General features: G+C 31.6%; 1 protein-coding gene across 3 annotated transcripts in view; it reads left to right on the forward strand.

The window, feature by feature from the left end:
• Positions 1–26,829, forward strand: part of LOC108913759 (cytosolic purine 5'-nucleotidase) — a 54,334-nt gene that overhangs the window by 21,391 nt on the left and 6,114 nt on the right. For 2 of the 3 annotated variants that reach the window (XM_018719389.2, XM_018719384.2), the window contains exons 2-4: positions 26,098–26,171; positions 26,228–26,345; positions 26,721–26,816. In XM_018719389.2, the coding sequence (XP_018574905.1) occupies positions 26,098–26,171; positions 26,228–26,345; positions 26,721–26,816 (288 nt within the window). Of the gene's footprint in view, positions 1–10,348; positions 10,562–26,097; positions 26,172–26,227; positions 26,346–26,720; positions 26,817–26,829 lie in introns of those variants that run through there. The other variant, XM_018719395.2, reaches the window with a different exon arrangement.

The raw sequence follows: 26,829 nt of genomic DNA on the forward strand, positions 1-26,829 counted from the left end.
ATCAAATGTTTTTTCGGGTGTCTAATGGAACATCGTGTAGTAGTAGCTACAAATTATTTTGCAAAAACTCCAAATATCGATGTCCACTAAGACGTTCCTCAGACGTATGGACCTATTAAATTTACTATTCGTGCCCGTACATTAATAGTGGGTAATAATTTAATAGGTCTATACGTTTTTGATAAACGTCCGAATGGACATCGATATTTGGAGTTGAATTCTATCTTTAACTTTTTTTCTATTTTGTGTTATGGGTAGTGTATTTGTCAAATTTTGTTAGTGAAAATTACATGAGCAGACTGTAAAATTTTCTAGGCTCTTACAACATAGTAATATGACCAATTAAAAATTGAAAACAAAAAATGGTGGGGACGCCGCTCGATGTGCACTGTAACATAAAATCACAAATAATTCCTAAACTGTTAATTTTACCGAGTTGAACCAAGAGGGTATTATCGTTGGCAAATTCTTCAGGAAACGTAATTTTGCCTGCATCAAGAATAAGTCATCTATGAAAATATTCTGGGTTGTTAACCATAGGGCATAATCCGTCTCTGGCGTTCTGGGCACAATGAAGTTTCACTTACAACATCAAAAACAAGCTGTAAGCATGTGTTATCATTCACCAAATTTTCATCATGCTGAAGTTAATAGTTTTGAGACTGTAATTAAAAATAACTTCTTAATTTTCACCTTTGAGGGCCCGTTACTAACTTGTTAACGAAGGCCCGTGTGAAAAAAATATATATGAATAACTCTTATATATTTGTATTCGACTCTCTTGTATCAAGTACCGGGACATCCTGTATACAAGACTTGCGTATTTCTTATGAGGAAACAATGGTTAAAAGGGGCGAGAAGAGTGGGATTCTGATATCGATTGATACGTGCCGCGATGCACCTCACTTATTTCTTCAAAACATTTTAAGATGTATTAGTGTTGTTATAAACACCCCTGTATTAAAATCCCTGCGAAACTGGTGCTAAAATGTGCAGAATGGAAAAATCAATGTCGGCTTGTTTTCATATTAAGTTACGTGCTGTAGACCAGCCGCGTCGTTGAAAGATATTTCTCAATTTTTGGGGAAGTTTTCATTCCAAAAGTACAAACTAAGAAAAATAGATATTTAAAAAAAAACTGATATTTTCTTAATGTAATAATTAATAGTAATTACTGCCTTAATTAAATGCATTGTTACTGCAAGAGTTCGCAAACAAAACGACATCCGTAAGCATCTGTAGTTGCCAACTGCATGCACTAAACAAACTCCATTAAAATATGGAACAAAATGAAATAAAACTTACCATTTCTAAAGAAAATGTTGAAATTGATCCCCATTAGCGCGGGTACAGGCATGGCACCGACGCACCCAATTTTGGCGAATATTTTCCCAAATAGCTTCAAGTAGGTATACGGTTTCGCAATTCTTCCACCGTAGCAATTGAAGTATTGTAAACCAATGACTTCAAGTGACTCCAAAGATAAAAGTCCATTGGAGTTAGATTGGGTGACCGAGGTGGCCAAGGCACAGTACCAAAGCGTCCAATCCATTGCTGAGGAAACATTTCATTCAAAAGTGTCGTTACTTCTCGAGTACTGAGTGGAGGAGTTCTATCTTGAAGATAAAACATGCGTGCCCAAACTTGCAATGCCGCATCGTCCAATAATTCAGGCAAACCAGTTCTCCAAAAAGTCAGCATATGTTGGTCCATTTAGTCGACCTTCAAAGAAATAGGGATCCACATGTACATCGCCAATTATGCCAGCCCAAACATTTACCAAGAACCGATGTTGAAAATGAATTTCCCTAATCGCGTGAGGATTTTCATCGGTCCAAATGCGCATATTATGGAAATTCACTTCATCACGGGTAAATGTCGCCTCATCTGTTACACAAACATAAGCAGGAAAGTCTACTTGATTGGTACATTGCCGTAAAAACCATCTGCATAAACACATTCGTTGATTACAATCCGGGGGTAAAATCTGTTGAACTGGTTGCAGATGATAGGGATGCAACAGCTGGCGTCTTAAGATGCAATGTACGGTACGAGATGAGGTTCCTGCTTGCTGTGCGAGTCGTCGAGTTCTAATTGTGGGGTCTTCGTCAAGATTTTCCAACGCTGCATCTTCAACATTCAGGTTCACTTGCTGACCATGTCCTTCTCCTCGAGGCACGTTGTGGCCATCGTTCCCGATACAACCTAGTTGCCGCGAGCGCATTTTCTCCGGCTGCACCTTGCACCATACACTAACACCACATCAACACGTTCGGAAATAGTAAATGCATTGTTTTCTCGGTTCATTGTAAAACTAGTTTGTGCAAAAACTAAAAAATTAAGCAAAGTAAGAAATAAGAATCTCGTTTTTAATGTAATCGGCACGCTATTCTTATTTTTTACTTTATAAAAATTAATCACTATCGTGGAATTACAAAATAAAAACTTTTGTCTGGAATCTTTCACTTTTCAATACTGATGGACGATGCTTAATATTTAATAATTAAGTGAATAATGAATTCAATAAAAATTCAAAATCAGTTGACTGCACAAATTTGTTGACAATGTAACCTAAACCTTCTTTTAGTATTACTAGTATTAAATTATACGGACTTAAATTATAAGTTTGCATCCCGGGTCGCATAAAAACATTTCCAAAGTTTTTAATAAATAACACAGGGTCGGCCTTCATTTTCGTTGAATAAATGAACTTTAATTTACAAAAAAAAACGCGAAGATAGAACATTTTCATATAAGAGTTTTCTATTACAAATGTCACCAAGAAGCTGTAATTAAATTTTTATAGATTATACCCGCCACACCCTGTATATTCCTTCCTGTTTTTGCCCGTTATTCTTGACCTAGAAAGGCAGCAGCATGGAGTGGTAGCCCACTCATCTGTTAAGGTATAAATACAAGTTTAAACTACAATTTTTTTATGCTCTTATCTAAAATTTAAATGACATAATCTTGAGATACTAAAAACGATTGATAATTTCAAGGAAATTAAAGTCCTACACAAAATTCCAGTTAACCTATCTTACAATTAGAGACATATCAGACTAGGGACTTGGCACTGAATTAATCACAGTGCTTAAAACTGTCTGTGAATTATTTATAATATTAGTTGAAAAATTATTGATTGCTCTAATCCATATAACTTCAAAATAATAATTATAGGTACCTCTATCGACCATTTTTGTCCAAATAAGGATAATATAGAAATATTTCTACAATATATGTATTTGGTTTTATTAACATTTTTTATGCATTGGAATTGTTACAAGAAGTACCCATTTGAATACGTATTTCATAGTATTCCTTAGAATTTTACAGTATCAAATATAAATTCAAACAAATAAAGTACAAAATTTTGTGACATATATAGGATGATTCATAATGTCATTAATTTTAAGGGAAGATAGGGAAAAAATGAGCGAAATACGAATACGCTATTAAATTTTTTTTAAATGCATTTTAACGCTGAAAAAAATATTTCAAATCAATATTTAAACCCCTTTTCGGATCGCTCCTGACCGCTAACCGACAAAGGTTTATCGAGAGTGAATCTTGACCTACCGTATTATTCGGTCACTAACCTAGTTTTTACTACGTTTTTAATGCATAGTGAACGACAAGGAATAAACAGATTTTTTTACCGAATCACATGAATGAATAAGATATTTTTTTACATTTTGAATATTAACAAGTATGTATTATTTATTTGTTAATAAAAACAAATGTATAAGGATAATAATTGTTTTCGATTATTAGGTTATTACAAGTTAGTATTTTTAAAATTGTTAACGTGTTCACTATGTTTTATAATTGAATATGAGTTTTTAGTATTACGTCAATTAATTATTCAGTTTGTAGTATGTATACCGAGTATGGTACCTACCTACGTAAAATTTCGGCGCGCCTAAAACAATAGTCATCTGTCCATAGCACTTTGTTAATAAAGTTGGGATCCGCTGCACTTTGATTTTGAAACCAATTGCAAAATTCAAGACGACTGGGAAAATCAGCTGTTTCGCTTCAACGTTCGAACTCTCTATGGTCCGCTGGCGCGTCCTCGGTCAGAAATTGTAATGCAGAATAGGACGCCGAATTATGTAGATCTAAGGGGTAATTTGCCTATCTTTTAAAAGGTCGAGTAAATTAAAGTGGCGAAAATTTTTTTTATAGAAATAAATCTGTTTATGTTGAGTAAGTACTTTATTTCTTATTACGTATAACAGCGTTATAATTCATAAATTTGATATCGTGGATCATATTTGAGAAATTGTTCAAAAAGTAGGACGTGAATTTTGAACATTTCCTTACTATGTTCATAAGTACCTTTTTCCTAAAATTAAATTCATATGTATTTACGCGTTTATTACTTTCTTTTTTGACGAAAAGGCACAGAAATTTTTTTTTACTTTTATGTCAAATTCTTCACTTATCTTTGTCGTCGATATGTGCCTTGGTTCTAGTATACCCTGTCTAGAAAAATTTGTTTGTTTCATCTTCATCAATCATTTTGTGGTGTATCATCACAATTCAATAATGTCACAGAGGAGACTGGTATTTTAATAAACTAATCTAATTATATTGTTAATTATAATACAGGTTCGGAAAGTACCGATGGTCCATCTTCCGTTACGTGAGAGTGATAAAGTAAGACATAGAAATCCATGCGATAGAGAAGGATGGCTATAATGAAGGCGTCTCATAGTCAACGCCCGTTTCGCCCTTCCACAAATAAGATCCACTTCTTATTTGTGGAAGGGCGAAATGGGCGGTGACAATTAGACGCCTTCGTTATAGCCATCTTTCTCTATCGCACGGATTTCTATGACTTACTTTATCGCTTTCACGTAACGGCAGATGTACCATCGGTACTTTAGATAGAAGAAAGAAACTTTAAATACAAATGTACGACTTTTCCTTTATTTCTTTTGACATCAAAATTTACTGGCATAAAATATATATGTTTAAAATAAAAAATATATTCCTTATTATCACAGTCTCTGAGAAAAAATTGGACTAGGCGCCACGAGTAAAATGTTTCGGTTAAAACCGGAACGATGGGTTGCCTGTACAGGCCGGACAGTATGGTTAAAACTTTGTAATGTGTGCAGCCCTTTAGAACTGGAATGAATGATCATTTTTTGTCGTTCAGTCTGGTCCTGTTAACACTGTAATGTATGGGATCCTTTAATGGCACGGTCTATATATGTAGCATGCTGATTTTATAAGGACACTGTTACACATCGGCTATTTTAGGATGTTTTAACGGTACATCCCATACTGTGCGGTAATTTAACCTAAAAACTGAGCGGATAAATTTTTACGACATGATTCGTATATGTATCGACTTTTCAGTAAGTGTATGGCTCAAACAGTTGAATTTTTTGGTAGTACCCAACTGAAATGGACCCCTTAACATTGGCCGTACCGTACAATACCGTAATTTTTTTTGCACATTGTGGAATTATACAGGGTGTTTCTTAAGTAGAGGTCAAAAATCCGGGGGTATATTATGTGGTCAAAAATAAGAGCTTTTTGTTATATAAATGTGGGGTCTTAGGACAGCCTTTCTCCAGCTACAGCGTGTCGAAAATAAAAAAAACAGTTTTTTTTATTTTTAATTTCTAAACTGCTTTAAATAATTTAACCAAATTCGATGTGAATAATTAGTATGACAGTATGTATGAAATAAAATATTACCAATTTTAAAAACTTACCAGTGGCGGAGGTGTGAGTATCGTCGATCATTATTTGCCAAAAAATTATTACAAATAAAATAGGTCATCATCTGCTCCATTGTATAATATTCACTTTTTGTTTCTTTACACTTTTTAGAATTTCAAACTGATTAACAACAAAATTGATTTATTTGATCAAGTGCATTTTTACGATACTCGTTACATTACTTAAAATAATAACAAAATAACTAATTAATTAACAATGGAGTTACTTTACTATGATTTGTTATAACAAATGTTGGAAATGGCCACCTTCAGACAAAATACATGCTTCAAAACACGTGCAAAAATTCCAGGAGTAGCTCTAATCACACCACAACCAGCTATAATTTCTTGACGTAAATGCTCCTCAAATTCAATGTGAACCTTGTAAACTAATGTCTTGAAATATCCCCAAACAAGAAAATCAATAGGGTTCATATCGGGTGATCTGGGTGGCCAAGGTTGACCTGGTTCTTGAATGCCTCGTCCAATCACGTTATTACCGAATCCATTTAAAGATTCGCAAGTAGTCAAACTAATATGTGGGGGAGCTCACTCGTCAAATAGTTCAGGTAAAACGTTTTCAAGGAAATGTCTGTAGGAGGCATCGGTTAAAGTTCTTGGTAAATAGTAAGGCCCAACAAGAATATTTCCAATACATTCAAAGAAAACTAATGTTGAAATCGAGATGGCATGAGGGTTTTCATCAGACCAAGCGTGTTTATTGTGGAAGTTCATTATAACATCTCTGGAAAAATTCACTTCGTCGGTAAACAATATGCCAGCGGTAAATTCAACATTTTGTTAAATTTTTTGCAAAATCCAGTGGCAAAATTGTAGGCGAGCAGGGTAGTCTTGGGGCAGTAAGGCTTGAACCCTTTGTATGTGATACGGGTATAACTGTTGATGCTTCAGAACGAACCAAACTAATTTATGCACCACATTAAGATTTGCAGCGAGCTTCCTAATACTAGTATTTGGGTCTTCTTCAATTTCCTGTAGAATAGCTTCTTCCAACTCAGGCGTTCTAACACTGAAAAGTCTTCCAGTAATTGGACTTTCTGAAATTAACCTGACTCCGAAAGACGTTGAAAAACATTTCTGAATATTCTTAGATTTGGAGTTGGATGATTTTGGAAATCTTTCCATATAAATACACGTAGCCTCAGTAGTATTTCCATCTGCAAGGCCATAAATGTAAGCCATATCAACATTTGAATATGAATAAGCCATTATTAAACTAATCTTTTTAAAAAATAATCTTAATTTGACAGTACATAATATTAAATAAGATGACGGCTTCTTGTTATTATTGTTTTGCATGCCCAAGATATGTTTAAGTAATTTAAGTAACTAAAAATGCACTTGATCAAATAAATCAATTTTTTTGTTAGTAGTTTGGAATACAAAAAAGTGTAAAAAACAAAATGTGAAGATAATACAATGGCGCATATGATGACCTATTTTATTTGTAATATTATACAGGGTGATATATATTTTTTTTTTGGCAAATAAAGATTGATGATACCCTCACCTCCGCCACTGATAATTTCCTAAAGCTGGTAATGTTTTATTTCATACCTACTATCATACTAAATATGTACACCGAATTTGGTTAAATTATACAGGGTGTAACTAAATAAGTGTAAAACATTTGAGGGGGTGATTCCTCATCGAAAAAAAGATAGGATCTTTCATATAAAGAAACTTCATTGGAGCATCCCTTGTTAAGATACAGCCCCTTAAAGGGGGTACATAAAATTTGTTTAACAATTTTTTTCACAAGCACTAAACAAGTTACAATATTGAAATTAACCTGACATTTTCTACTACCAAAAAGACACTTAGCCAGTAATTTATTTGGTTTACCCCATGGTTGTAAGGGGTGGAAAACGCAACCCCTAAAATTTATTTCCAACGTAATTTTTTGTCTTATTATTTTTTTACCATTTAAAAATTTATTTCCGATAGCCTGTTTCATTCTAAAAAAAAATGTCTCTTGAATTTTTTGCCCAAATTAAACCAGTTCGCAGCAAAAAATTATTTTACGAACAAGATACATATCGCCATAAAACGAAAATACGAAACTAATTTATCTAGTAGGCCGCCATTAGCGATACTGACAATTAAATTGGAATCAAGCTGTCAGTTTGTAAATTTTTGAAATTGAAGTAATACTAATTGTGTATTGTTCTGTTCTTAATTTGTTACTTTAATAATTCACTTGTTATTAAAATGGCATACACAAATGAGGAAATGGCTGATATGCATTACGTTTACGGTCTGTCGCAGGGGAATGGGTTAGAAGCTTCTACAAGATATGCTGAAATGTATCCTCAACGGCAGCATCCTTCACATAGAATATTTGTCTGACTTCATCAACGATTACGTGAATATGGTTCATTCAACAAAAGAACGCAGGATTGTGGTCGCCATCGAGAAGTAAGAACACCACAGCTTGAGGCAGCAGTACTTAATTTGATAGAAGAACAACCTACTACCAGTACTAGAAAGATTGCTTTCCAGCTAAATGTTGATCATATGACGGTATTTCGAATTTTAAAGGAACATCTCTTATACCCTTACCATCTGCAACGAGTACAGGCACTGTTACCGCGAGACTTTCCGAACCGTCTTGAATTTTGCAATTGGATGCTGGAAATGATTAGAAGAAATCGTGACTTTCTGAAGACGATCGAATTCACAGACGAATGTAGTTTTTCTCGGGACAAGATTATTAATTTTCATAATTACCACATATGGGCTGATGAAAACCATCACGCTATTGTCGAAACTAACCATCAAGAACAGTTTTCTCTTAAGGTGTGGGTCGGAGTTATTGGGGATTATTTAATTGGGCCTCATTTTCTACCTCCTCGATTAAATGGTGAGGCATACGTTCAATTTTTAAGAAAAGTGCATCCCCCCGTACTGCTGGAGGAAGTTCCTTTGGGCGTCAGAAGGGATATGGTTTTTATGCATGATGGGGCTCCCGCCCATTTTAGTCAAGTAGCACGTCAGCATTTAACTGAAACATATGCAAATCAGTGGATAGGTCGAGGAGGACCACAGAATTGGCCCGCTCGATCCCCGGATCTCAATCCTCTGGATTTGTCTACTTGGGGCCATTTGCAGCATTTGGTTTATCGTACTCCTGTTCGCGATGTAGAGGACTTAAGAAACCGCATTATCGATGCGTGCAGGGTAATTAGAGAGACTCCAGGAATATTTGAGCGAATACGTGGCTCAATGCGCCGACGTCTAGACGCATGCGTAATGTCTGAAGGTAGACATATTGAACATTTACTATGATTTCTACATGTTGTATGTTTTGTTATTATTAAATTAGTTTTGATTATTCCCCTTTAATCATTTAATGCAGGTAGTAACTACAAAATAACAGTAAATCCAGTCCGCATTTATGACGATGTATCTCTGTAGTTGTTCGTAAAATAATTTTTTACTGCGAACTGGTTTAATTTGGGCAAAAAATTCAAGAGACATTTTTTTTTAGAATGAAACAGGCTATCGGAAATAATTTTTTAAATGGTAAAAAAATAATAAGACAAAAAATTACGTTGGAAATAAATTTTAGGGGTTGCGTTTTCCACCCCTTACTACCATGGGGTAAACCAAATAAATTACTGGCTAAGTGTCTTTTTGGTAGTAGAAAATGTCAGGTTAATTTCAATATTGTAACTTGTTTAGTGCTTGTGAAAAAAATTGTTAAACACATTTTATGTACCCCCTTTAAGGGGCTGTATCTTAACAAGGGATGCTCCAATGAAGTTTCTTTATATGAAAGATCCTATCTTTTTTTCGATGAGGAATCACCCCCTTAAATGTTTTACACTTATTTAGTTACACCCTGTATAAAGCGGTTTAGAAATTAAAAATTAAAAAATGATTTTTTTTTAATTTTTGCTATATCTGGACAGTAGCTGTCCTAAGACTCCGCATTTTTATATAACAAAAAACCTTCATTTTTGACCAGAGAATACGTCTTTGGATTTTTGTCCTGTACCTAAGAAACATCCTGTATATTATAACAAACACTTATGTCGACAAAAAACTGGTGGTATTACAGCATTTGTTCACATTTTGAATTTGAATATATGTTATATATATTTTAAACTTTACAAAGCTTCTGTTGTTATTGAAAAATATCTTTGTTCGCTCAAAAAATTATATTGCCCCTATTTTTATCTGAAAATGAAAGTAATTGAAATCCACACGTGTAGTAAGATAGGATACTTTTCTATGATATTAAGTATATGCACAATTAATTATCAGACAGCTAGTCAACCTTGGTATATGGATAAAGGAAATTCAATGTTGAATAATATAAACTTTATGCAGCAGGTAATAAAATCATTATTCAGCCTGTGCCTTCCAACAAAGAATAATAATCTCATCATCACTTACATTATTCATTCATTAGTTTTATTAATAGATACGATGGTCTAATACAGATCACTTCGTTATGAGTTGCAAGAGCTTCATTCCTCCATCGCCTATTTATCAGTTTACTTAAATTAGCGAATTATAATTATTAAATTCTTAGATAAAGTTTGCTTTAGACGACCGAACTAAAGCTGTTACACTATGTAGTCTCCACATGTATGTCTGAGAGTCATTCAGTGTTCATTCATACACAAGGTGAGACGTACACGCGCGCTCGTTGAATGTGTTCGTGAATTAAAAAATTCCTCTAATAAAACATCAAGTGAGTTCTTCATTCCAGATGCGGTCTTGTTCAAAATGAGAATAAACAGTCATGTTCTTACGAATGGACTTGCGGCTGCAAGGAACACTGTGCCAAATGAGTAAGTAATGCACGATTGCATTGTTCTTCGAATATCTTTCAATCTGTAGCCTCTATCACGTATTTTGAACAATACAAATGTAATGACAAAATTTAAATGGATTATGAAATGTAGTATCAGCGATGCACACGCACTGTAAACTAAGGAAATATATCACCATGTTTTCTATTTGTGTCAAGTCATTTACGCGTTATTTATTTAGAAAGTCATTAAATGCGTTTGTTTTCTTGCTTGCAGAATCTGTGGGTCAGTTAGAAATGTTATTCATTGTTATAAAGTAAGCTTGAGAGTTCAGCTGGGTAAATATTTTGATCAAGTTTGCAATGCAGTTCTCGTCTTTTCTGACACAATAGTAAAATTACTTATGTAAAGTTGATTTTATGGTTTATGAATTAACAGCAGCATATTTATTTAAAAATCTTACAATTAGTAATTTTATTTTCTTTTACAAACCAGATTCTTTGTGTTAGAAGGCAGTTAATAATTTAGATGTAACTATGTACTATGCATTTTAGCTAAAGTAGACAATGCACATTACGCACAAGGATAATTTCCTAACTATTTATAGTGTTTTTTTTTTCTAATTAATCAATTAATTGGCTCAGAATCAGTGTAGGTTAACTGATATGTTCTCATCAGTAAGTTTAAACTAATTACTGATTTATTTTACACATCTGCTTCGTTGATGGATATAACGTTATAGTGGTGTATACAAGAGTGTATAAGAGTATGTAAAGGCTCCCACTTTTTGGTGTTAAGTCTTTCCTAGAATGCGAAAAATACCTGAATGTAAGTAAATGAATGAGGTAAATTTGGATTTTACGTATAAATAACTTTAAATATATTTAAGATGCGGTAAGAGTGGTACTAGTATTATGTCCGTATTACCATGTAAATTAATGGTTCTTTACAAAAATTGGCAGTGTGTTAACATCATCCATTGTTTGAATTTAAAACCGGAAACTAATAATAATGTTTACAAGTCCTTGATGGATCATATCCTTGACCGTATCATTCCTGAGTGTATTACTCAAATAATATCAAAGACAGGTTGTTTGACGTTAATAAAAATTGATAACACAAAATAAATATTTAAATTAAAAGAAAATTTTCGACTTATACATATTATTCAATATTTAATTCAGAGAAACTGAATGGGAAGAAATGATAACAATTTATAATGTCTTTCTGCACTAAATAAATAAATATATACAGGGTGTCTTACGGTGACGGCCCATTACAATTATTATTTCAGAGACTACTTCGATTTGAATTTTGAAAATTTGGGATACCGGGTTTTCGGGCAATAATGGCGTCCACGTACCACTTCCGGTTATACCGGAAGTCGCCATCAACTTGCTTATTTTAAATGGAACACCCTATATATTATTGCAATTTTGGATTCTACCTGTTATTTTAGGTGGACTTTTATAAAGTTTCCCTACTCCTAAAATTAACCGTTTTCGAGATATTTATTTTTTTTTTCAAAAAAATGGAGAGAAACAGGAACTAGCTTCAAACCATGTGTATTTTATAGTAAGAAAGATAAAGCAACAATATTTATAGGGGAGATCATACTCTGCGTCACATGCTGAGGATTCTGGATGAACATTAAAATAGGCTAGCACATTTATTACATTATCTTCATTTGAAGTTATTGGTTTTGGTAAAATTCTTTCTGCACAAATTCGACCATACTCTAGTTGACTTCCTAAAATTCTTCTCTTAACTTTTTTCTGCTCTTCGATTTAAAATATCAGCATTAGAATATGTATTGTTTTCCATTCCTTATAAACACTAAATTAAACTCTACTGCAAGAGACTAACAACAAATTCACAGTTTAGTTGTTTGTTTTGAAGTTTTGCTAAAAATTCCACAGCTATCCTCGCAAGAAATTACATGATTTTAGGTGATTACACAAAAAATAGTAGATAACTTAAAAACTAGAAGAGATAGGTATGGGGGAACTCTGATACCGTTCGAAAGAGAATAAAATTGTGTATCAGAATATAGAAAAACATTAAAATTCCATTAAAAAAAAACCGACTTATGAAGGTTTGAAGTTAACTAAACTTGGCATTAAATTTCTAGCACCCTGTATGCAATTAAGCCACTTTGAAAGTATGGATGGGAAGCTTAGGGGTCTAGCTATCCCCCCTATAAATATTGTTGCTTTATCTTTCTTACTATAAAATACACATGGTTTAAAGCTAATCACTGTTTCTCGAATATCTCGAAAATGGTTAATTTTAGGAATAGAGAAACTTCATAAAAGTCCACCTAAAATAACACGTAGAATCCAAAATAGCAATAATATATAGGGCGTTCCATTTAAAATAAGCAAGTTGATGGCGACTTCCGGTATAACCGGAAGTGGTACGTGGACGCCATTATTTTAATTGAGAAGGGCATGCCCGAAAACCCGGTATCCCAAATTTTCAAAATTCAAATCGAAGTAGTCTCTGAAATAATAATTGTAATGGGCCGTCACCGTAAGACACCCTGTATATATTTATTTATTTAGTGCAGAAAGACATTATAAATTGTTATCATTTTCTTCAAATTCAGTTTCTCTGAATTAAATATTGAATAATATGTATAAGTCGAAAATTTTCTTTTAATTTAAATATTTATTTTGTGTTATCAATTTTTATTAACGTCAAACAACCTGTCTTTGATATTATTTGAGTAATACACTCAGGAATGATACGGTCAAGGATATGATCCATCAAGGACTTGTAAACATTATTATTAGTTTCCGGTTTTAAATTCAAACAATGGATGATGTTAACACACTGCCAACTTTTTGTAAAGAACCATTAATTTACATGGTAATACGGACATAATACTAGTACCACTCTTACCGCATCTTAAATATATTTAAAGTTTATTTATTTGTTGTGGTATATGTAAAGCGATATAAAAAATAACTTTTAAAATAAATATGATTAATTTAACGTTTAAATGTTCACATTTAATTCACGTTAGATGTTTCATGCGGTATAATTATCCAAAGTGGCTGGTGTAAATGCAGCTTTATTAATTTTCACGACAAGGTATTCAACTGCCATATTGCAGAAACCACTTAACAAATATCCTTCGTCTGTAATATACGGCTGATGTAATAGAATAAAACTGGCCTTTAATTTGTCTCATTTTAATTAAATTTATGAGACCATCCGCTTCGGAACTACGTCGGTTCGGTAGCAAGTGAAAAAGTAGTTTTTTTATTGCCTTGTGTTCATGAAATTGTGCCAATTTATAAATTTAGTTTATTTCTCCTATATATACTTTTCCTGGTTTATATTTAGAAGTAGGAATTATTAAACATACCTATGATGAGAGAGACAGAGAAAGAGAGGGAGAGAGTGGCGCTCTATAACAAATAATTGATACTACCATTTAATCAATATGTGTACTTATATTTAGTTGAATATACAAATATGATTATAGTGGCAGCAACGCAACAAGAATATTGAACATAAATCAGGATGCCATTGTTCGGCTTTCACTCAACTGCAACTATCGTCAATCTAGCCACTTGACAAATGGTTTATTAACGATAAGCCCTCCAAACTTCGCGTCATGGAAAAACGCCTTTAGTTAAAGATGCATTTTCACACGACGAAGTGTTCGACGAGTATACTCGCTCATAAATTAACGTGCAGGGACTCCCGAAATGTCGATTCGATGATTCCGAATCGAGATCGAAATAATATCGATATATCGGGACTCTTGAAAATTTTGCCATCGAAATAATATCGAAACCCCGCCCATTCGAATCGATATAATATCGAGGTGTCTTGGCTAGCCGAAATGATTTGCTCTCTTCTTCTATCACATGTATTGACTATTGCTGTTTCTTTTCAACATTACAAATGTGTTTGCGTTTGTGTTTTGTTTATTTTTACGTATTTAACCTAACCCAATGTGAAGTGTCAAATACTTGTTTATACACAAGGACTTGTATAAAATCCTTGGTTTCTATTTATCTACAACTATTTGAACAGTTTTTGAATGACACCTTTTCTGTTTCTTATTATGCATTAAATAAATATAAATACTGCATAATATTACAAATCTTTTTCTTGTCATGAGTGTGTATTTACCGGAATATTTTTCTATAATGGTGAAAATTTTATCCAATTGTTGGAGAGGTTTTAATAAATAACTTATATGTGACTTTATTTATACCTCTATTAATAATTTGTTGACTTGAAGCAAGAAAATCTACTCATTCCAGTGATGTTCACCGTGCATAAAACCAGCAGAAAGCACAAAATAATTTAATGTTGAATTGAATAGTTTCCGAAGTTCTTTTTACTTCTTTTAAATGTCAAACAATAGACATAATTAAATTACATATAATATTTTTATGTAAGCGAAATAAATACACAAATTTTTTGTCCGGTAAAGATTATAATGGATCCATTGAACTGTCTTCTCCAAATATTTTCATTCCTAAATGTTTCTCGTCGCTCTAATTGTTCAACAATAATTATAATCACAGGTAGTATTTTATGTATTTTATTTCAAACCAAATAAAAAATTAGGATTTGGAATATCAATAATTTGTTGAGTATGTACGCATAAAACCTTTAAATATAAAGTACATTTAAATCAACTTTCATGGTTTACTGTTTAGACCAAATAAATAATTTTATAAACTTCTGTTTATTTATTTGATGATAGGTAGGTATTCATTTTAAAATTTAAATAAACTGCGTGACGCCGCCGCCGGACAAAAAGAGATAGATAGCTGAAATACGTATATGTTAGACAGAAATAAATATATCACTCAGTTGCCTTAACCGTGGTGGTATACAACATTACCCCAAATTTGCCGAACTTATCCGAGGACTATATCGATGTGCTTCAAGAGTACCAATTTACATTTCGAGTCGAATCGATCGAGATTGGTTTCGCAATTATCTCGATATCGATAAAACGACATCGAGATTTCAGGAGTCCCGCTACTGTTTTTGTTCTGTTTTGACTTCATCATAACCAGATTGGCAAATTGTCTTATGACCGGGTATGCTCGCCAAACTCGCATTGTGGGAATACGCCTTTACAGTTTCTTAAACCTTCATGTGAATCTATAGATATTGTACCAATTGTGCAAAACACAGAAATACCGCGACTTCTGATGCTGAGAACTACGTATGTTAACACAAATCCTGATTGACGTCAACAGAATGTATCGTACTATCGGAAATTTGCAATTATACGATCGGCTTGATAAAAAATAATTAAATTAATTCTTTTTTCCGATTCGCCCTATGCCTACGATTTCTGCGATATGGTCTACTGAACGCCTAGCTTTAGAGTGATTGACAATCCAGACAATATGCTCACGTGGAAATGTTTAGTAAGGAAATTTACTTTCTTGTAGGTACCTACCTATATGTATGTTCAAAATGGGGACTAATTTTATTTATGCAAAAAATTGTTTCTCTATATTTTCTGGGCGGATAGTTCATTGTAAAATTATTTTGTATAATAGATTAGGCACAAAAATTAAGGGATTTTAAAAAATTCCAAATTTTTTTGTTGATTTTCAAAGAAATGAAACTTTGAGGGAAATGGTCGGAGAAACTAAAAAAAAAAAAAGAAATTAAAGCTGTGTCAAATTTTCGGATCTGGAGTTTAAAATTTTTCATCATAAGAAAACCTGCAAAAAATTTTTTTACAATTTTTTTTTTGTTTCTAAAAAGGTCTATGAACTTCAATAAATTCTTTTGGTAATTTTACCATAATGCCATTTTAGGTCATTTAATCCCCTTCAATTTGAATGATTCCAGAGCCCTCTACGATGATTTGTCGCTGAGTTATCGTCGATCAAAGCAAAACTCATTTTAGACTGGCAATCAATTACTCTGGAAATGATGATCGTACAGAAAATCCAAGTCGGGTTTTTAAAACTGTAAAGTATTCTCTAGAAGTTGTAATTATTGGTTTTTGATAAACATATTTTTTTTTCCGAAGATGATTAAAAAAAATAAATAAAAAATTGCATAATTAGAGATATTTGAATAACTTGCCATAATTTTGCAAATAATGGATAAACTAAGGATATTGACTTTAACTCAGTGTCCTAAAGATACCCTGATAATTTCAAAGCGCTGCAATTTTTTTTCCTAGTGCCCGGAATGTTTAAATTTGTCGTTTCTGCTGTGAACAATATAACGAGTAATTTTTCACTTTCTATTCAGTTTTTTAAGGTGAAAATATTTTTTTAGCATTGATCCAATCATCAAAAAACGTTAATTATTGTAAAAAACAATGAAAACAATTTTTTTAAATTATTTTTTCAAATTCTTTTTTAACATCCACAAGCTTCAATTTCCTTTTTTTTGTTCTCTCAACGACCATTTTCATCCAAGTTGCAGCTCTTTGAAAATCATCCAAAAATTTGGGATTTTTTTAATGTCCCTTAATTTTTGTGCCTAGTGTATAATAGCTTTTGTGCCTAGTATACAGGGTGGTCCGAATTTTATGCAGGAAACTTCGAGGGTAGATAGATCTCTTTAAAATAATATGTGTTTGCCTTATAAACATAGGTCTGGAACGGCCCCGTTTTAGAGATACAGGGTGTTGAGGTTTTTAAAAAAAAATTGATTTTTTGTTTATATCGCACACTACCTCACAGGTGGTGTAGAAAGGAGTGTAAATAATTTTGTTGATGTGCTTACAAATTCACTTTTAAACATCAACAAATATTCTTGTAATATTATTAGAAGTGTCTGCCACAAGGGGATTGTATTGGTATGAATAACTTGAGAACGGCGAATCTTAGAGAAAAAATTAAAGTCGCCTTTTTTACGTATTTTGTGCATTAAAATATAAATCAGTTACAATGACATGTAAAAAATGCAGTGGCGTAGGTTTTTTTGTGAAAAAGGGGGTGACCCCTGTCCAGTTGTACACCACTGGTTGAATCTTTAAAGCTCATATTTTAGGAAATACAAGGCCTACTGTCATACATTATTTGTACTAAATTTTATTCAAATCGGTTAATAGATTCTGGAGATATAAGCAAAAAATCAATTGTTTTTAACAACTTCAACACCCTGTATCTCTAAAACGAGGCCGTTCCAGACCTATGTTTATAAGACAAACATATATTATTTTAAAGAGATCTATCTGCCCTCGAAGTTTCCTGCATAAAATTCGAACCACCCTGTATAGTAGCTGAAATAAATATAAAATTTGCTCAAGACGATTACATTTATTTTCAAATATCCGATACATTTGTCTTAAATTAAAACATACTGAATTTTAAATTTATTCAAGTGATGACAAACTAAAGTACTTACTTGTTTTATAGAAATTGTTCGAAATATATGGTATTTCTAAGCATACGTACCTGTGATTTATGTTATGAAATTTTACAAAAACGCACTCATATGTGAACATGAATTTCACGCTTACCCACGGTTCGATTTAAAAAAAGTGCTCCTTTTGTCAGGAATAATGGAGTAAATTTTTTTTTAAATTGAATAAAAATAAAAAGAACATGAGGATCGAGGTGACGATAGTCACCTTTTAAAATTACCTACCTTTTATCTAACATGTGGAATTTAAATAATTCCCATTAAGTGGGGTCCAGGAAGGGCGGAAAAATTTAGATACAAAATATTGAAAAAAAAAATCAAATATAATTGAGTAGTTTTATTTTAAGTACCATTGAAATATAAGGAAAATGTACTCAACATTATTTTTAATAGTAAAAGTTCATTCTTCTGCTTTTGTCCGAAATGAACTTTTTAATTTTTTAGTATTCAAATTAAATTTTTTTGTTATGAAAATTTCCCGAGGCGCCGGGCGGCGCTCCGGAGCATCCACATACCAGCCGTCACTGTACAAATGACTTTTATTATTCAGTTTCGGGAAAAGTGTATATAAAAAGGTGTCCTTAATATGTCAATACACAATTTAAGACATTTTTTAAGTATAATAATAGGTAGGTACCGAAATAAAAGGGTGGTTCTCCAGGTCAATTTAGAAAGAAAATTTCATTTCAATATTTCCTATCGTAAGAACGAATTGATTTTTGTCTCGAATTTATGTCGCCTAATAGTATCTTCTTATGATCTAATAGTTGGTCGAAACCAGAATTTCTACGCGTCACCAGGGGTGTGAATGTGGCAGCGGTGCCACAAATTTTGGAAACATTACGACGCAACTATTTTTTTCAATTTGAGTACTGGATAAAATATCTCTTAGTTATTTTATCATTTTAGGCTTAGTTTAAATTTAAATTGTTGCAGCCCTATTTCAAAACTTTAGTATCTATGGCAGAATAAAAAAATCGGTGATACCTGCATAAAAGATAAAAATGAACTCATGTAGAGACGATCTTTATTAAAAGTTATAGTTATGTTAAGTTTGAATTCAGAAATGAATTAACTCTAAAAAAAGAAACAGGCCGTTTCTCTTTAACAGTCCTGAACTGTTAGAATGTTATATTATGGAACAAATCTTCGACGATTCCGTTTATATTCAACAGGTTTTGTTCGCAGCTTGCACTGAAAATATATTTTTTTTCGTGGATTAAACATGGGCGTAGCTACAACTTTTGCTTGTTGTGGGCCCATGGATGCAAGGCCTCTGAAGAAAAGCTCTCGCAACCAGTGACTTCCCCATATTTGAACAACACGTTTTGATTTGATCCTAAAAAAGCAGGCAGTCACCGACTTACCGATGTGATAAAGATGATAATATATTAAATCTTTTTTTTCTGGAGTGGGCACCGGGCTTTCTGGGGTGGGCCATGTACGCCCATGGGGATAAACACCAATGTACGTATTGCATACATTTTAAAAACATGAATAGATACGTGCATAATATAGGAAAGAGGTTAACCGAAAACTATTAAGGCAGCATTAGAAAGTAACGGTTATGCTAAACAAGGAATCAACTATAGTCTATACATACCAATGCACTTTAGAGCATCAAAAGTAGCCCTGGAATACTATACTATTTATTATAAGAGTGGGTGGCAAGAATTCCAAGACTTTTACTTGATGTGAAACTTAACACATGTCTATTTCCAATCATTGTGAATACATTTCTGAACTGGTTGATTTTTAAAAACATTTATTGGATTAAATTCTTTACAGTATATCACCATCTAGTTGGTATCCTGTCCTACCAATCTAACTATAAGATACAGTCTACTAGGTATATCAGATTTTATCTTAACTGTTTCAGACAGGAATAAAACAGCTTTATAATTTCGTGGAAAATTCGTTTCCAAAATATAGTTTGTTAAGGAGTTGTTCTAAGAATTGTTCTGCTGCCACATATCGTCCGTCTTATCACGTAGGGGCGTATAATCCAAGAAATGGATATACACATACGCCTCTACGTGATAATAGGGACGATATGTTCGAAATAATTTTTGTTAAACTGCCGTATAAAATGAAAAGGAAAGCTTATGAAATGTTAGCTATAAATGAAAAATAACAGTTATGAACTGTTATTTTCATAAATATCCACTACCTACTTAATTAAATTTTAAATATGTTTGTAAGATTAGTTGTCTCATACTTATAATGTGAGGTCTATAATCTGTCATCAAAGGTATCCCATTTTCTTGTAAAAATAGATAAATTAGGCATAATTCCAAAACTACAGAAGGGATATTTCTGTATAACATGAATTGAAGTTGTGTTTGAGAAAATTATGAAGAATATCTCAGTATGCCCAAGTTACTATATTTATTTTATAGTATTTATTGTTTTGCACAATTGATGTACACACACATTAATTTTCTTATGGAAATTTCAAAAAACATTTCTATTAATTTTGGAATAATGCAATAAATACAAATTTATAAAAATTAAATATGTAATCATTAAAATGTACAGAATAATCTTTGTTTACTCATTACGGTAAGTATAAAATTTTTAAGATAAAGGTAAACCTATATAAGCCAAGAAAACTAAAGATAATTTAATCCACGATAAAAAAAATGTTTAAAGAAATCATTAAGTAGATGTAAGTTAACTTTTTAACAATAATTTATAACTGATATGAAAAATTTTGATTATCAGTGAAAATCTATGCATCAATTGATGTTCCGTTGGAATCACAAATCATGGTTATGGAATCGATTGTTCTTTTTTGTCAAGTTTTGTAAATTTCTAACATAAAAAAATCACGATAAAAATAATCTTGTAATTTTGTAATTCATGAGTAATTTCAGGCGACATTCACATATTTCTTCTATTTTTTATGTTTTTGTAATTACCCTATAGATTGCGCCAGTGGCGTACATTTTTAAGGGATTTTAAATATACACAGATTCGACCTGATTTTTTTTTTAATAACCAATTAACTAACAAATTTCAAATACATTTAGGTATATAACAACTGACGAAAGAACATACTATTTTTAACATAATTCAGGATCAATTTAATTAATTTATGATCATTCTAGAAATTTTTATCAAAATCCCGTACTGATCTTTAAATATATATTATTAATATACTAAATATATCCAAAGGCCTCATCTTTGTTTATTCAGAAGTAAAGTCTTCGTTATTAAGTATTATTATACTTATTTTTAGTTTTTCGAGCCGGAAATGATCATTGCACTTATGATATCTAAGAAAAAATGAAAAACACTGTACGCAAATCTGTAAAATGTGTAATTTATTATTTATTTATAACTTTAAATTAAATCGGTCAAATATCACTGTTATCTTAATTACTGCTAATATAACTTGACAAATTTATAGGCTGTGTAAACGTGCTTGAAGCGTGTACTAATATTTTAATGCAATATGGGTAGGTAGGTATATCTACGGCAAAATACATATTTTAACGATTTCTCCGTCAACGTGAAAAAGGATTATTTAATTATTTTATAATAGATTAGAAGATACAATTCTCATCAAGATTAAGGCATCAATAAACTGAACCTCAATATGAATGTTGATTTTCTTGCCTTGCTCTATCCACAATCATTATTTTAAAGATACATAATGTCCAAACATGAAACCAATACGTTTTTTTTTAATTACAAAAAAAGTAACTACCAATTTGTTTTGCAGAATAGCTTAATTCCTGGAATGAATTTACAAATTTCATCTTTAATTTTTTACTATTTTTTTTCTATATAGTATACACAGTTTCTATTTTTGTTATTTTGTGACATGTCATTTCCATTAAAGTTTTGCCATACATTTTATATACCCTGTATGAATTTATATCGGATATAATTTTAAAATTAATGTAGATACCTACGTCAATCTGTCTTCAAATAATATTTATTTATCGTTCTAGTAATCGGTTGTAATATATTGTCAATATTCATGACAAATTAATTTTTGTATTGATCTACACTATACTATATGTAGTGTTAGGGTATTATTTCGACTGGGGCCGTTGTTTATAAAACAACGATAAGAAGTGAAGAATGACCACAGACGACTGACGAGGTGTTGTGTTGAGATAATTTGGTCATTGTTGTATTGTTTTATTATAAAATAAAGTTATTTTGTGAAAAGCTGTACAGTAGGTATACATAATCAGATCTCAAGTAAATTGTTGTAGCAATAATAAATAAAATATAAAATTGTAGGGTGTTAAAAATTGGGTCGACATATTTTGTGGAAAATATTTCTAACATAATCCAAAATTTTGGTATATTTCAATAAATACAATATACAGGGTGATTCAGAACTTATCCAAAAAAAATTGGATGCACAGCGCACTCTTACCAATACAATTTTGTAAAGAAAAAATCAAAAAGGGCAGTTAAAAAATGATTTAAAAATACACTTCTGCACGGCACTGGAAACTGGTCCACTGTAAAACCTGACCTGGCACAATGCGACCAGCGTGGCGGCAAAGTGTGATAAAAACGGACAAAAACTTGAAAGAATTTCGCAAGGAAAGAAAAAAACATAATTTTATAGCACCTATTTCATATCACCTAATTCAACTGCTTTGCCGCTATTGTTACTATTAATTAATAAAATAAATTTGTGGTTTTAAATAATAAAATAATTTGACATACCTGATGTTACAACAGCTGTTCAAAATTTTGTGCACCGACATGTAAACACATTTGGGTCCGTCTTACTCAGGTTCCATCTTGCTTCACCATAACACAAATGCTTCACCATAATACGAATGTTGTCTTGTTTCACCATAAATTAAAACGATATGCATCAACTCCGAGTTGCTATACACGCAAGCCATTTTTGATACTAACTACTACTATTGTAAACAATATCGCAACGACGATTGTAAAATCGGATTTCAGTATTCGGAGTCGTTGAGGCCACGTGGTTCTCCACGCGTATTGCGAATGATGCTAGAGACTACAGTTGTCCAGCTATGTAATGGTTGAAACTACTACAACTTCAATACTTTTTTTATCGGAAACTATAAAGATTTTACAAATTTTTTTTTACGATATACAGTCTGTTTCACTTAAAGTCGGGACACCTCCGTATTTAGGATGGCGTTGGCCGATTTCCAAAATTCTTTTTTTTATGTGGTAGTACTCAATAAGGCCTACTTTTGGATATTATATTTTTTGACATGTGATCTTTTCTACGGCCTACTATCATTAAGAAAGGACCCTCAAAAATTAAAAAACATAGGCATTTTTTTAAGAAAGAAATGGATAGCATTTTCGATTTGATCACACCTCAAAACCCTAAATACAAAATTTCATTATTATAGCTGTTGGACCGTTAGGTCGTATGTTCGAATAATGTACTGATTGATGAATATGAGATGTTGAACTTAAGATGCGTTGAAAATGAATCGATGTTGATGCTTGAAAATATGTTTAATGACTGAAATCTGCTTACAGACTACTTACAAGAAATATAAATGTTCTCCTACAATTTCCCTACCTACTAAACCGGGGAGGGTTTTACCCATCCCTTGATCAGGTACCCAGTTCTTAGAGTAACAAATAAACTTTATTGTACGTAAAACCGTACAATAGCTTTTACAGGGTGTTTACAAAATAGGTGCAAACTTCGAAAAATTCCACGTATTGCAGTGTCCTGTATTAACAGTAGAAAATATTTTCAAGATATTTTTTCATAATTTTATTAATCGAAGGTATATCCATGCAATTTCATTGATTTCACTCATACAGGGTGCTCACAGTAGGACCAACAAATTATATATTTTTTATATTATACCAGACATGAGTTTCACAAAGAAATAATATTTGAATATTACTGTTTTTCTATTAGTCCACATCATTTGGTATGCACTGTTCAGTCCGTCTCATTTTATTTCTAATCATTCTCCTCAACTGATGTGGTGTTATTTGTCGACATGTTTGTCTATTACATAAATCTTCTCTGTTCTGGGGCCTTGTTTTGTACATTATCTTTTTCACAGTTGTCCATAAAAAGAAATCAAGAGGCGTCTAGTCTGGAGCTCTCGACGGCCACTCAGCTAACGGACTGTTGCGAGCTATTCACTTTCTCGGGAAACACTCATTCAACCAATGACGTACCATTACCGCATTATGAATAGGTACTCCGCTTCTGTCTTACATGAAGAGGAAATGCATGTACTGAATCCCAGAAATCATTATTTAAAAAATTCATAAAAATCTCTGCGTTTAGATTAAAGCAAAAAAAGAAGGGCCCGATTATTCGATCACATAAAATCCTACAAAACACGTTAATTTTTTGAATTAAGATGTATCTAATATAATTAGACAAGCATGTTGACAAATAACACCACATCAGTTGAGGAGAGTTATTAAAAATAAGAGGAGACGAATTGAAGAGTGCTTGGTGGACTAATAGAAAATAGTAATACATATATTTAAATATTATTTCGTTGTGAAACTCATTTCTGGTATAATAAAAAGTATATATAATTTGGCTGTTCTATTGTGAGCACCCTGCATGAGTGAAATTAATGAAACTGCATGGATATACCTTCGGTTAATAAAATTATGAAAAAATATCTTTCACTGTTAATACAGGACACTGCAATAAGTGAAATTTTTCGAAGTTTGCACCTATTTTGTGAACACCCTGTAAAAGCTATAATAATGAAACTTTATATTTAGGGTTTTGAGGTGTGATCAAATCGAAAATGCTATCCATTTATTTCTTTAAAAAATGCCTAATATGTTTTTTAATTTTTTAGGGTCTTCTTAATAATAATAGGCCATAGAAAAGATCACGTCAAAAAATATAATACCAAAAAGTAGGCCTTTTTGAGTACTACCACATAAAAAATAAGAATTATGGAAGTCGGCAAACGCCATCCTAAATACGGAGGTGTCCCGACTTTAAGTGAAACACACAGTATACTCCATTTCCAAATTTTTTTGGATAAGTTGTGAATCACCCGGTATATATAAATTTATATGTCTGTATTAATATTAATAAATACTTCTTACAGCTTGACACTTAAATTTTAAAACTGATTTTACCTTCTACGTTTTACTAATTAGCTATTCGTTGGAAAATTTTATTCATTTAAGTGAGTCATTTTTACAAGTAATCACTTGCCTTCAATTGTTTGTTACATCCGAAATTGTTGAATTATGTCTTCGAAAGGGGAGATCATATGATGTTTGCATTGCCTAAATTGTCTTGATAGGGCAAGCAAATGATAATAGTTCACTAAAAGTTATGGTTGACAATACATGAGATACATTACATTGATTTAATTTTGTGATTTGTTATATGTAATATGATTGCTAGACACTTTCAAAAGTTATAGAAAAATGTCAGTATTATATCCTGAAGTTAGGTAAGAAATGTATAGTTTTATTTTTTTGTATATTGATCACTTAACAAAAAGAATATAAATATATTTTGTGCAGATCATTATAAATTGATTTTTTCAATCAACTAAATCAAGTAGGTATGTTTATACACATCACACAAATTTTTAAATACGGACCTAATGTTGTCTTCTATTTCGTAATTTGATTCTTAATGAAGATATCTACAAAAATTGTTTCATTCCTTTCCGTGATATCACTTAGATAAAATATTGTTTATTAATTCATATTAAGGACTGATTTCGAAACAATCCTATTATTCAATCAAAAATATTTAAATTTGAAAAATAGGTACAATTTTATTTTTTCTTTTCTAAAGCTCAGCACCATAAAATCTTTTAATTTCTTTGTAGAATCAAGTTTGGTCAAATTTTGTGGAACAAAAGTTACAGTAATTTGCTTTTATCCTATTTTTAAAATATATGTGTTTATGTATGTATTTACATACTCTTAATTTTTTGAAATGAATAAAATTTATTATAATAAATTGTTAAATAAATTCTCCGAGGTAATTATTTATTGTCTAAAAGCATTTTGAGTGATCATTGTAGTGTAGGGAACATACTATTTATTTTTAATTCACAGTATAGCAAATTACTAACAAAAAGAAAAACTGACTTATTTATAACAAATTTTAAATTGTAGACTAAATATTTGGGTATATATGTATAAATATACAATATATATGTAACTAAAAACAAACATAACTGTAAATATACTTAAGTATATATTTTTTTCAGAATATTTGTTAACAGAAGCCTCCACTTGGAAAATATTAAATTCTATGGATTTGATATGGATTATACACTGGCAGGTATGAAAAAAATTAAATAATGTTGAAATCTCTTTACCAATTCTCATTATTTATAGAATACAAATCGCCACAATATGAAAAGTTTGGTTTTGATTTAATCAAACAACATATGGTCTCCATTGGGTATCCACAGGAAATTTTAGAATTCGAATATGATCCCACATTTCCAGTTAGGTAAATAAATTAAATTTTCTTATAATTTTAACATACCATTAAAATAGTGATTAAATTTTCATTTTACTTAGGTACTTTTGCATATCATTATAAAGATTCTGTAAAACTAATGGGTTTAGTGAAATTCAAGCATTATTTTCTATCGAAACTATTATGCCAACAATTAAATTCATAATATTCATATATTCATAATATTTCATTCATATTAATAATAATATTCTTGACTGAAAATTCTCAAAATCAAATCAAAGTCAATAGATAATAACTGATTGAATTTATTCACATTTAACATTTACTTAGTGCCATACAAGTGATTTGTTTTCTGTATGTATTAGATTGTAATAACTAAGTCTTGCAATATATATCTATTTTTAGAGGATTATGGTTTGATTCTCTATATGGAAATTTGCTAAAAGTGGATGCATATGGAAATATTTTAGTATGTGTTCATGGTTTTGAATTTTTAAAACAGTAAGTATTTTAT

Source organism: Anoplophora glabripennis, unplaced genomic scaffold (assembly GCF_000390285.2).
Source record: "Anoplophora glabripennis isolate ALB-LARVAE unplaced genomic scaffold, Agla_2.0 scaffold34, whole genome shotgun sequence".
NCBI classification, from domain to species: Eukaryota; Metazoa; Arthropoda; class Insecta; order Coleoptera; family Cerambycidae; genus Anoplophora; species Anoplophora glabripennis.